This window comes from Argopecten irradians, chromosome 6 (assembly GCF_041381155.1).
Source record: "Argopecten irradians isolate NY chromosome 6, Ai_NY, whole genome shotgun sequence".
NCBI classification, from domain to species: Eukaryota; Metazoa; Mollusca; class Bivalvia; order Pectinida; family Pectinidae; genus Argopecten; species Argopecten irradians.
Genome location: NC_091139.1, coordinates 6,287,385 through 6,301,281, shown reverse-complemented (window position 1 = coordinate 6,301,281; position 13,897 = coordinate 6,287,385). Strand labels below are relative to the sequence as shown.

Genomic DNA, 13,897 nt, shown 5'->3' with positions numbered 1-13,897 from the left:
GATCCGTTATCAGATATATGCATGTAAAAATGAAGAGCTCGATTGGATATACATTTCCGCCAAATCTGACCCAAACTGGAATATTAGCATGGCATGTTTGAACTCGACTTTCATTTTTTTCACTTTCCGACTGGCTGTGAGGCACCGACGGGAGTAAATTATGCCTATTTTAATACTATCTCAATCCATTAATTTGCAAATTTAGAACATTTACCTTATATTATCGACAGAGATTAAAGCCTTGATGTTCTTTGTTTGTTTCCCTCTTGTTATCTCTTTTCTTCTTATCTTATTTTCCTTCTTTGCTTCCCCACCTTTTTTAAAAATATATATATATATTTCAATATGTATCATTAAGTTGAAGAAAAATCTAAGTAATATAACTGAAAAGTTAATTTAATCGTTCCAAAAAATAAATTATTGTTGGAAATGAAAGATGTATGTAAGGTAGATGAAAATGATGATTGAATGTGAAGATTATAATATTATTAGTGCTGTGTTAATAAATAGATGAAGCTATATAGAGTGTTGAGTAATTGAATTGTGGTTTGAAGATTTGCTAACGATTTGAGGATGTATGAAATGTTGATGATGCAGATATAATTTTGTATGCATGGTTGATAATTTAGATGAAGTTGAGGATGGTAACAGTGAGAATGATATTTAGGAAATTATTACCATATTTAATCAGAGATTTATATTAAATCTCTGATTTAATGTGTATTGCATATGAAAACTGAATAAAAAATAAGTTATAAAAAATCCATGATGTTATTAAGTATAATGCGTTGTGCTTATATAAATCCTATATTGTAAATAAATAAACTTAGAATGAATTGAATTACGCAACTATAAATATATAAACTCAGAATTTAATAAAAAAAAAATGCAATGATTGTTAACAATTTCTTGCATTTTTCTACCCCGTCTTTTACGAAATATTGAAAATGTCATGCTATAGACGAAAACATAAAACTTTTATTCACAGAAAATTAGGGTGAATTTGATAAAAAAAATGCTAGGTTATTATGATCTACCCGTTTGTTTTGAAAATATTCTTATTATTTAAAAAACTTTCAGCAGATCATATCGTCCGGCCCCCCCCCCCCCCATGGAGTTAATTTATATTTCTTTTATTAATATCAGCAGACATTCTCTGTTAACAGTTTAAATATTTACCAGCAAGATCAAAGGGAGGTAAAATTAGAATAATTTAAAATAACATTGAAGGAGTTACTTCCCATTGACCTTGCCTTGAAGTTATTTAAAGGCCCACTACCTTTCCGGAGCAAACATAAAGGTTTCTTAAAAACATTAATAACATTAGAAAATATATACCGATGGCCTAATATAAGGTTACAACACCAAGCATATGCAAGATTTCCTGTGTAATATATGATAACAATGGAGGGTAATTTCACTGTTTTGCCGTCTGACGTAGTGATAATCAACTACCGCGCGGTATTTAGGACGACGGCGGGAAACATAAGACGACCCGCAGTTATGAAAATTAAACATTATATTTATCTTTATCAAATTGTTCAGAAGGTGATGATACGTGTAAGTTCATAACTTTTGCGACTCTACAAAATGTTTGATCTCGTTTTACATTCCCATTTAATTGAAATTAAAAGCCGATTCGGAGAGGTAGTATATATAATTCCTTGGTTACATTTTATTCAATTGAGTTAAGAATGCGCTTATAACACACGTTTGTAAGCAAACTTGTTGCTTACATCAACTCTTTTCCTAGTTGAAGTATGCTGTAGTAATAGAAGTGTATGATCAAAGCATGATTTTATCTTATCTAAACCTAGTAAAAGGTCTGACAAATTTATAATCAAGATAGTGATTAATTAACAGTATCGATCAATTCTCAGGTCCATGTACTCAAGGACGTTTATATGTTTGTAAATCCTTGCTGTACTAGTTTGTATCAGATATCCTTAGGATTGCCAGTGGTTTTGTTTGATAAACCTAAATTACAGTTTCCCCGTATTTCAATATTTTTCCTTTCCTAAATCAATCCGGATATATATATTTTTTTGTCGTTGTAAGTTCATTTTGAAAGGTGTACGTGTGTGAGATATCATTCACTATATATAAAGCACGTTAGCGAATCTTGATAAAGTTGTTTCGAGAAATTGGTCAGTAAAATACTGTAAGAATTTGTGAACAAATATCGCTAACTAATTGGTAATTTGATTAATTAACTGTTTCACACATAGAATTTTAATTTAATTCTAAAGGCCGACTTCATGCTTTCCGAAACGGCTTTATTTTTTTTAAATGGGAAAGTAATACAAATTCGATAATTTCGCAAAAATTATTAACTTACCGTTAATACTACACATATCCTCACCTTCTGAACAATTTGATTAAAATAAAATTTAAAAAAAAAGTTAATTTTCATAACGCGGGTCGTCTTATGTTTCCCGCCGTCGTCCTAATACCGCGCGGTAGTTGTCTATTACAGCGGCAGACGACAAAAAAGCGAAATCTCTCCATCATATATTACGCATGGACTCTTGCATATGTTTAGTGTGTTAACAACATCGTAGGCTATTGGTATATATTGATATTCTGATGTTATAAATTATTTTTATAGAAACCTTTATGTTTTGCTCCGGAAAGGTAGCCGGCCTTTAATGAAACATAATTTATCACATAACTGGCCCATTCAGCCATGGTGCACTAAACGGTCTATGACGTCACAAGTGATTATGACGTCATAATCCACATATGTACAATATGACGTCGCATAATTACCTCGGTAGCAATGAACGGTTTTAGAAACTTTTTATATATTCAATTAATTGAGGCAAGGACGTATTATATGCTTATAAACCCTAGAGTTAGTTTTAAATTTGATCTTTTAATTTATGGAATTTTGTATTCATATGTTTCCCCAAATCATATTTGCTTTCTCATGGTTTATTTTGTTCAAGTTCAGCTACATTAATAAAAATACGTTAGTAAATTCCTAACAGTTAGATACTAAAAGTAACCTGGGTTAAATTACATCTGATTGCCTGTTTATTGGTTTAAATAAAAATTAAAAGCTATTAAGAAAAATTATGTAAAAATAAAAAAAATATAGACAGGTTTAACGGAGTAACATACTCCGCCGCTAAACCTGTCTATATTATTAGGCTTTTGTCTTTTTTGTCTAATGTATAGTCTATATACTAGGCACAAAAAAAAAAAAAAAAAAAAAATAAGGCCTAATAATAAAGCAGGTTTTAGACATCCTCGATACTCCAGGGGTTCCTATCACTTACAATCTCTACACCCCTGGACTATCTCATAGTGAAACTGAAGGCAGCTTAGCGGAAAACATTTGACCAATCGAGGGCCCAGCAGATTCCCTTTGAAGACTACAGAGAGGGGACGCATAATATCAAAGCCACATAGTCAACCACAGTGTACCGTTATACGGCTCTTTTGATGAACATCAAACGACTAACTTACCTGTTCTATTCTGTTTGACTTCAGTTTTACTATGAGATAGTCCAGGGCATCCTCGATACTCCAGGGCTTCCGATCACTTACGATCTCTACACCCCTGGACTATCTCATAGTGAAATTGAAGGAGCTTAGCGGAAAACATTTTCCCTCTGTTTGTGAAAACTTTTTTATTTTGTTGTCAATATTGATTTTGAAACTTTGCACATTAGGTAACGACCAAGGACCTCACTTATAAATCCATGAGGGTGCCTGAATGTCTCACATAAATCTGCATCATCAGCAGGACTCACGTAATCGATTGTTGTGAATCAGTTTATAACGAAATTGTATCAATAAACTCGGCACTTTTAGTCAGTAGGCATAATGTATACGTACTCGGTACACTACACATGTTACGATATACTGCGCACCTGTTCGCACGTACACCGTACATAATGCTCAAATTCTACTTTCATTTTCTATATATAGAAGTGTAGTCAGCTTTTCAACTCTTCATTACTGAAGAGTTCCGACGGCGTGAGTATTGACACAACATATCAACATCACTGATTATAATGACGAATTGTACGTATACTATTGGTCATATCATTGATTGTTTTCAATGCTATATTTATATGTGCATTTTACTTGCAGATTGATGTAAACATCTATAATTAATTAGGTATCTATCGGGCTTATCTTTTGTTGATAAAAGTGTGACATTAGTCACGTTATCTACAGTGACTACAGTAAACAAATTCGGAGATTTATGCTTATACATGTACCATTGCAGTAGGCAATATGATTCATGGTGTATAAACATACAGTAGTGATTGGTGACAAAATATAGGCCAAAGTAATCAAATAAAAATTATATGATAATGTGACTCTGTTTGACATGATTAACCTCTAGGTAGCTTTAATTTATGTTAAAACTTGACAATAACTTTTAATGGTTTTTATACAGTACAGATTATTCATCATTTCCTATACCTTTTAAGCTTGAATGTAGGAAGTATCTCTATATCCACTACAAGTATTTAATTTTTATCTTACAGACAGACTCCAGTTTTGCATGAAATGACTCTGGAAAGAGAAAATAGTCAACTCCTGATATAGAAAAGGAAACATTTCTGGATGATGTCTCAAGCAACTTGGAAATACAAACATTGTATATGCAGTTAACGGCTGAAGTACTTATAATTGAGGATATTCCTAAAAAAACATTTCATGGCTGTAGTTTGTTCCTACATGATCGACAAATGAGGGAGGAATGGGTTTCCGAGATCACGAACCGTGATGGGTTAATAATACTGTTTGTAAACTATACATTCTTTTCGGTGATTTTTCTTGTGTGTTTACTGTTCATGCTGTGTCTGGCTAACACAACCTCCTCTCCCAATGACCTGCTTATGTCCATGATGTTACTGGCCACAAGTTTTATACTGGTCAATATGGTTATAGCTGATTATGTAGTGTGTACAATATATGCTCACCGTGACCCACAACCAATAATGTAATCCTTGATACACTTATAGACTTAGTTCATAGACATTGTCCTATAGAGACATCACCACTGCATACTCACTTTCAATTTGAGACTTGATTAATAAACAAAGTTCGATAGAGACTTAAATGATATTTTAAGGCTATTTAAAGAATCTTAAGAAGGATATACAGAACTTCGAAACAAACACTTGTTTATGAAAAGTATCCAATAGTGGTCTAATGTTATTATAAGTGTCAGTTACAATATTCTATTTGTATCAGTTCTTTATATCATAAAAGATTTAAAAATTAATGATGTCAGGTTCACGCAATATTAAACAAATCACTCGCCACGTTGATGCTGGAGTGATCCATCTGACATCAGAAACAACTTTCTCTGCCAATCAGATTGAAATCGAGTCCCCACTTAGTCCATCATCGAGTTATGTCAAAGCTAAATTGGAGAAGGAGATAAGTCCAGATTTTATCAGTGCCTTTATCTTGGCACACTGGGATAACATCTTAGGACCGCGCATCCTGAACGTATGGCTTGGTACGGAATGCCACATAACGGAACATATGATGAACCAAGTTTGTAGTCGTTCACTAAGTGGCGAGATGTGTAGAGACATTCAAGACAGCTTCGTAGATTTCAAATTTCTGGACTTGGCGGAGATGAACATGATCTTAGCAGGATTTGTGTTTATAGCGCGCGGCAGTAGCGGACTAAGTGTCCACTCCTTGTCCGTATTGATGCCACATTCCGAGCTCCAAACTTACCTCGAAATGCATGATCTTTTGTCTCGATGTTTGCATGGAATCATCAACAAACTGCGGAGATTTTTACATGTGGTATGTTGTCAGATGGCATTGGGCTTCAAAATTGTATTTGGTATATTTTATACAGGTCAGAAATAATCTGCTTTTAATGTCATTTGTCATAAGATGTTATGACGTGTAATATATCTATGATGTTGTGGTTTCGAATACCTTTCAAAAAATGGCACCATCAAATGATGGTTTGTAGATACTTTTGTGTCAAGTAAATACATAGTGTTTATATTTCATTTGAAGTAATGTTTCAAATTGCTTTTTTCTCATAGACAAGGAGCCATCCATTTGTAAACAATTCTTGTTCTTAACCATTGAACATATTTGAACCAAATTGTGGATCAATTAAATTGTGGATGTAGTCTTTACACTCATTGCTATTGATAAAGAAAATGGTCATGACCTTGATCTTTATATGGTATATGATCTAATTCTTTTATTTCAAAGCTAATCAATGTGATACAAATGTTTTTACAGTCAGATACTCCACAACCCGATATCAACAGGGAGTTTGTAAACAGATCCAGAGACTGTCTAAAGATGCTGACATCTATACACAAGTTTTCGTTAGCACTGCCTATCAATGTAAGTAACTTTACATCTTCGATATTCCAGGGGTTACCATCACAAGTTCTCATTAGCACTGCCCATCAATGCAAGTAACTTCACATTCTTGATATTCCAGGGGCTTCTATCACTGTCATAATATCCATCCCTGGACTATAGAAATATTGAAGGCACATTGCAAGTGTAAAACACCTGACTAATCAGCTCCTGTACAGAAACTTCCATTGAAGATTACTGAGCGATGCTAAACTTCAATGTCATACATTTAACTGTTATTTGGTTCTTTTGATATAACAGGACTAAACTACTTGTTTCATCAAACACACAGTCGAGCCTTCACTAAACTACTTGTCTCATCAAACACACAGTCGAGCCTTCACTAAACTACTTTGTCTCATCAAACACACAGTTGAGCCTTCACTAAACTACTTGTCTCATCAAACACACAGTCGAGCCTTCACTAAACTACTTGTCTCATTAAACACACAGTCGAGCCTTCACTAAACTACTTGTCTCATCAAACACACAGTCGAGCCGTCACTAAACTACTTGTCTCATCAAACACACAGTCTAGCCTTCACTAAACTACTTGTCTCATCAAACACACAGTCGAGCCTTCACTAAACTACTTGTCTCATCAAACACACAGTCGAGCCTTCACCAAACTACTTGTCTCATCAAACACACAGTCGAGCCTTCACCAAACTACTTGTCTCATCAAACACACAGTCCAGCCTTCACCAAACTAACTTGTCTCATCAAACACACAGTCGAGCCTTCACCAAACTACTTGTCTCATCAAACACACAGTCGAGCCTTCACTAAACTACTTGTCTCATCAAACACACAGTCGAGCCTTCACTAAACTACTTGTCTCATCAAACACACAGTCGAGCCTTCACTAAACTACTTGTCTCATCAAACACACAGTCGAGCCTTCACTAAACTACTTGTCTCATCAAACACACAGTCGAGCCTTCACTAAACTACTTGTCTCATCAAACACACAGTCGAGCCTTCACTAAACTACTTGTCTCATCAAACACACAGTCAAGCCTTCACTAAACTACTTGTCTCATCAAACACACAGTCGAGCCTTCACTAAACTACTTGTCTCATCAAACACACAGTCTAGCCTTCACTAAACTACTTGTCTCATTAAACACACAGTCGAGCCTTCACTAAACTACTTGTCTCATCAAACACACAGTCGAGCCTTCACTAAACTACTTGTCTCATCAAACACACAGTCGGAGCCTTCACTAAACTACTTGTCTCATCAAACACACAGTCGAGCCTTCACTAAACTACTTGTCTCATCAAACACACAGTCGAGCCTTCACTAAACTACTTGTCTCATCAAACACACAGTCGAGCCTTCACTAAACTACTTGTCTCATCAAACACACAGTCGAGCCTTCACTAAACTACTTGTCTCATCAAACACACAGTCAAGCCTTCACTAAACTACTTGTCTCATCAAACACACAGTCGAGCCTTCACTAAACTACTTGTCTCATCAAACACACAGTCGAGCCTTCACCAAACTACTTGTCTCATCAAACACACAGTCGAGTCTTCACCAAACTACTTGTCTCATCAAACACACAGTCGAGTCTTCACCAAACTACTTGTCTCATCAAACACACAGTCAAGCCTTCACTAAACTACTTGTCTCATTAAACACACAGTCGAGTCTTCACCAAACTACTTGTCTCATCAAACACACAGTCAAGCCTTCACTAAACTACTTGTCTCATTAAACACACAGTCGAGCCTTCACTAAACTACTTGTCCCATCAAACACACAGTCGAGCCTTCACTAAACTACTTGTCTCATCGAACACACAGTTAAGCCTTCACTAAAAGGCTTGTCTCATCAAACACACAGTCGAGCCTTCACTAAACTACTTGTCTCATCAAACACACAGTCGAGCCTTCACTAAACTACTTGTCTCATTAAACACACAGTCGAGCCTTCACTAAACTACTTGTCTCATCAAACACACAGTCGAGCCTTCATTAACTACTTGTCTCATCAAACACACAGTCGAGCCTTCACTAAACTACTTGTCTCATCAAACACACAGTCGAGCCTTCACTAAAAGGCTTGTCTCATCAAACACACAGTCGAGCCTTCACTAAACTACTTGTCTCATCAAACACACAGTCGAGCCTTCACTAAACTAATTGTCTCATCAAACACACAGTCGAGCCTTCACCAAACTACTTGTCTCATCAAACACACAGTCGAGCCTTCACTAAACGGCTTGTCTCATCAAACACACAGTCAAGCCTTCACCAAACTACTTGTCTCATCAAACACACAGTCGAGCCTTCAGTTTTGCTATGACATACAGCCAAAGGATCAAATTACCTGTGTCTTCTGTGGATATAATGTCAGTGATAGTAACCCCTGGAATATCGAGGATGGTAACTTAAGTGTGATAGCACTAATAAAGTCTGCTGTAAAAAATTATCAAATCATTAAAAGTCAAATTAGAGAAGTATCAAAAATATATTCATATTGGTTTATTTGGGATCTCATCCAACAAAACCCATTGTAATGATGCAAACGCAACTTATTAGGCATGAATTTGTGGATTATGACAATTAAATTATGATTACAGTTATCAGAAACATTCCTGAGTCCCTCTCACCAACTGGAGAGAGAGTTCCTATGTCGCTGTATTGCTGCCCACCTCCTAACGTTCGGACACAGCCTCGTGATCGGTGAAAACACAAACAGAATTAACTTGGTAAGTATGGTGATTTTAGTCCTTTTGTAAAGGTTGAAAATCACATTGTCACTGGTCTCTGTCACTAAACTAACCGAGTATACTTCTTTGGCTCAGTTGTTAGGGGCCATTACGATGGTTCATCGCACAGGAGATATGGGTTGGATTCCTTGCAGTACATTTCGAATAGGAATGTGTTTTTTTTCTGTTCAGTGCTTTTTTGATACCGATCATAATGTTATCATCTTTTACCTTTACAAAATGTTTAGAATTAATATTTTTTTTTGTCTCAATTCTTGAACATTAATTAACAACTGTGATATCCTTGTGAAATTACTCAAATAATGAATGCACAATGTTATGTTAAGTAAATTATTGATTTAGGACTGATCTAGAATTATATGAGATTTGTATTGTTTAGAAGATGACTGTTAATATCGAGTCCATTTGGTTACAGCTGATTACAACATTGGCGCTATTCAATACCAAAAAGGAGAGACGGTGTTCAATGAAGATCCGAGACGGCTGTACATGTCATCACGATCTATTTGTACAGGGCATTGTAAAGGTATAAGATATGTACCATTCTTAAGGTTGTTAGTGGCCAACCTCATTTTGTTAAGGTCTGTGACGAGTAATGTCCCATTATCTTGAGCAACTATGAGGGATGAAAAATTCTTTTTGTAATTAATTCCACATTAACCGGGTACATTTAGTACACCATGACATAAATGGAGGTTTTGAAAAATGTGGCATATTTTCAAATGTCTTCTTTAATAAAATTATTTGTTAGATTATCTAAATGGAAGGATAACAAGAACTACTTTAATATCTGTATATATATGTATAACTGAAATTTACCTGCAGGTATAATCTTTATATGAATATTGTTAAATACTGTATATACTTGCTAATATTCACTGGGTTTTTGATTTCACTAAATTCGCTGAGCCATCTAAATTTGCAAAATTTTATAACTTATGAAAATTATCAAAATCATGGTTTTATATATCGTATTATAACCTGTCGCAAGAATGTCGCTTTCAAAGTCTACAAAGGTAATTTACACAAAACAAACCCCCCTGAATAAGTTCCAAAGGGTAAATCGTGAAATTTACACCCAAGAAATTTAACAACTATGTATACTGTATATAGTTGAAAATTTTGAACAATTCTTAGTATATGTACAAATCTAGAGAATATTAATCCTTCACACAGAAATGTAGTGATGTCTACGACTTGCCTGTGGCCCAAATCGTTGATGGCAAATACCCCGTCAGCATCATTAACTTGACGACTCGGGACGTGAAACAGGCGTATTCTTATCAACACCAGAGGTTTTACAGTCCGCAAGGAGTCGGCCCAAACAAGTAAGTAATTAAGTATGACACTTTTTGTAAGCATCAAGGAAGGCCAAACATCATGAAATAATGCTCTACTTTCTGTCCACTCCTGCTATGATATATGGCAGTCCGAGGCTGGGAATTCGAATTGACATAATATTAACATTTTCACCCCATTATGTATCCATACCACACACAGTTAGCGTTCATCAGTGCATGAACTGCCATCTGCATATTTTGACATAATTATTATTGTGATGTCACTATTATTGTCATGGAAGATGGCTGTTCTGTCCTTCACAACAATGAAATTTAATTTAAATGCAAAATATCTTCAGATTTTATCATAAAATTGTTTTCCAATGTAAATATAAGCATTGAACTGCTTTCAGTTTGTAATTACAGAGGTATAAATGCCTACTGGACAGTAGCAAATTCAACATGAAGTGCTAGCGCACCTTTAAATTTGCCGTTGTTAATCAGTTGGCATTCATACTCTTATATATAGCCAACTGAATGCATTTAATTACTTAAATGAATCACATTTCATATCTGTGCTAATAGTTATAGTGCACCTTGATCCCAACTGACCTAATGAATCTGATTTTGTGTTTTTCGTTATAGTGAGCTTACCCTAATCCCAGTAGAACACAGTGAGAATCTAGTCCTGACACTGATGGATGAGGTCAGCAAAACATTTAATTATAATATTAAACTATTTATTAAGGACAGTCTAAATGGTTGTCCTTGATGATTGGTAATTATAATGGAGAGAAACCGAGAAACCAAGTAATTTGGTTTTCTATACTGTAAACCAACTTTCTTTTGCGGCTACTAAATTTCGCTGTTTCTGTTTTAAAGCATTTTCCTGGAGATAAAAGTTTTGCAGATTTAACATTGAATGGAAATATCTTTAACTTTAATTGTAAAAGAATTGTGGAAGATATTAATTCACGAAGATAAACTTTTGCAAATTTACCTCGATTGCAAAAATCATGGAAATAAATCGCATGTGAAAAAAAGTTGTTTTACAGTATTTGAACTTAAATAAAACAAAAAGATATTCAGCTTCTAATTAAGTGTGTTCTGCTGTGTTATAATTTGAATGATGAAGCCGCTTAGCTTTCTTGCATAAAAAGTAACTATATTTTCCTACGTTAACTAGTTGGAGAAGCTGCCAGCCGAGTGTGGAGTGAGAGAGGCATACATATCACACTTCGTTATGACACTGCAGAGAAAAGCCCTGGCTCTCATAAAATATGTGGAAGGTGAAACGTACGTGTTCATATCTATTTATAACTTTTTACATGGGGTGTGGTACTATAAGATATTTTGGAGGATTTCAAAAAGTAAGAATCAAGTGCAGTAACTTTTTCATGGCGAGTATTTTCTCGACGTAGTTGCAGTCTCTTTGTTAATACATTTTGTATTTTAAAGATGCTCCACCGCTGACAAATGATATTTTTTCACTATCAAAAACATGAGCAGACGATTTAGTATTTTTCTTCAGTTACAAAAGTTGCTTGCTTTACACCATTACCACCATTGGAAAGTTTGAGCTTCTAATTTCCCTTCAAGTTAAAGTTACAAAAAATAATTAATTGCATCCCGAAAAAATTCCCTGCCACTATATCCTATATGGAATTAAGTACCGATTGCGCATGCACCAAAGGCAAAATAAATTATTTTATATATTTTTTTGTGTTAATTAGACATATATATACATGATTAAACACCAATTATTGTTCAAGTGATTAATATCATTTATACTCTGTCGGCGGTGGAGCATCTTTAAGTTTTTAACTATAATAATGGTTTCTCTGTCTGTGCATTAATTAACAAATCTAGTTTCCAATATTCTCTGTGATTCTTCATTGTGGATAGACAGATTTTTTTAATAGGCTTATGAATATGATGGCCTTACAATTTTGTTTTGTCTCGGATTCTATTGTTATAGAATTATAGATGATAGTAACATTGAAGGAAGTACTGCTGCTGCATCATTGTGAAATTTGTTAGATTGATATCATTTCAACATAAAATGTTTTTTGTTTTTTTGGTATCACTATAATCCAAATTGATTTCAATATTATCTATGATTACAGAAATTTTGGAAGCACAATGTTCCGGTCGGGGATGAAGAAATTACGACAAGATTTAGGAATAGCATCTGATGGAGACCTTCAGATCATACTGGCTGTGGCGGAGAAACTAAAACCTGGCATCATTTATTTTGTGTTTGGTGATGGTCAGTGGACCAGTAGAGGTTCTGACGTTTGGTCCTCAGGTGTCATTGAGTAAAATTGGAATGTCACAAAATGGGAAAACTTTAAATTTCCAGAAACTTTTTGATTTGTAGATGTGGATAAAACTCCCAATTATAGGAAGAGTTACCACTCAGTACTGAAATGGAGTACCGTATTCAACGTAATTAGCGCCCCTTTCAACTTCTAGAGAATGAGTCATTACATAAAAGAACCCCCCCCCCCCTTAGTTCCCATCCCATCTGATGCTAGAAAACAAAGGAAACACCTACTGGAATAGTTCAAATACAACTTACATTTTTGTTCCCTAATACTTAGTGTCCCCTTTTATCACAATTTTTTAAGCGCCCTGAGTGCTTATTACATAGAATACGGTATCAGAAATGTAGACACTAACTGCTGACTATGAAATTCAGGATACCGTAAATGTGGCTATTTTCTGTAAGTCCGACTGTTCACAGTGTGATTATTTTCACACTGTTACATTTTAATGTATTATCCTACACTCTTGTCACAATTATTTACATGTCAAGATTTAAAATTGTTTATTTGTTCACACATGGATATAATGTTCGCAAATTTTTACTGAAAATGAAATAAGCAAAAATTTCTGCAAATAAGCAGTTACTTTAGTGGCTATATAGCTTCAAGGATACAGCCCACTTCCATCAACTACATGTATTATGAATTAGAAAGAAAGATTTGTGTTGAGGGGCCTGCAGAAAATTCAGTTTGTTTCTTCGTAATCTTATTTATATTTTCAATAATAATATATACAAATCAATTAGGGCTGTTCCAGCAAAACATATATGGCACCCAGGGAAGGCACTTTAAAAAATAGTATGTGCCATGGTGGGTTCAAAATAAAATCACTTCTGTGCCAGGGTGGCGTTTCAATAAAATCCCTTCTGTGGGTGGGTCTATCTGAAGCATTTGTAACCTTTTGAAATAAAATGCAAATTGTATGTTTTATAATGTTGCTCAGTCATCCTGACTACAAAAATACAGAAATAAATATTGAAAAAAAAATGTTAATTTCTGACAATATTTAATGTGTTGTTCATCTTCAATAAAAAACAATTATTTTATTTTCTGAGTATTTTGATATAATATTGATAGACTATTTATCTAAAACATATTATATTCATTCAAACTTGACAATAGTACAAAGAAACAATAGATTAGGTTTGGCAAAATAACAGATCTTCATTTAAATTCA

General features: G+C 34.6%; 1 protein-coding gene across 1 annotated transcript; it reads left to right on the top strand.

Annotated features, from left to right (window-relative positions):
• Positions 1 to 3,967: 3,967 nt before the first annotated feature.
• On the top strand, positions 3,968 to 12,979 carry LOC138324806 (guanine nucleotide exchange factor C9orf72-like). The gene is made up of 9 exons (XM_069269965.1): positions 3,968 to 4,032; positions 4,510 to 5,787; positions 6,244 to 6,351; positions 8,964 to 9,092; positions 9,529 to 9,639; positions 10,290 to 10,441; positions 11,039 to 11,099; positions 11,580 to 11,689; positions 12,520 to 12,979. The coding sequence occupies exons 2-9, from the start codon at positions 5,248 to 5,250 to the stop codon at positions 12,713 to 12,715; spliced, it is 1,407 nt and encodes a 468-aa protein (XP_069126066.1). The 5' UTR covers positions 3,968 to 4,032; positions 4,510 to 5,247; the 3' UTR covers positions 12,716 to 12,979.
• Positions 12,980 to 13,897: the final 918 nt, after the last annotated feature.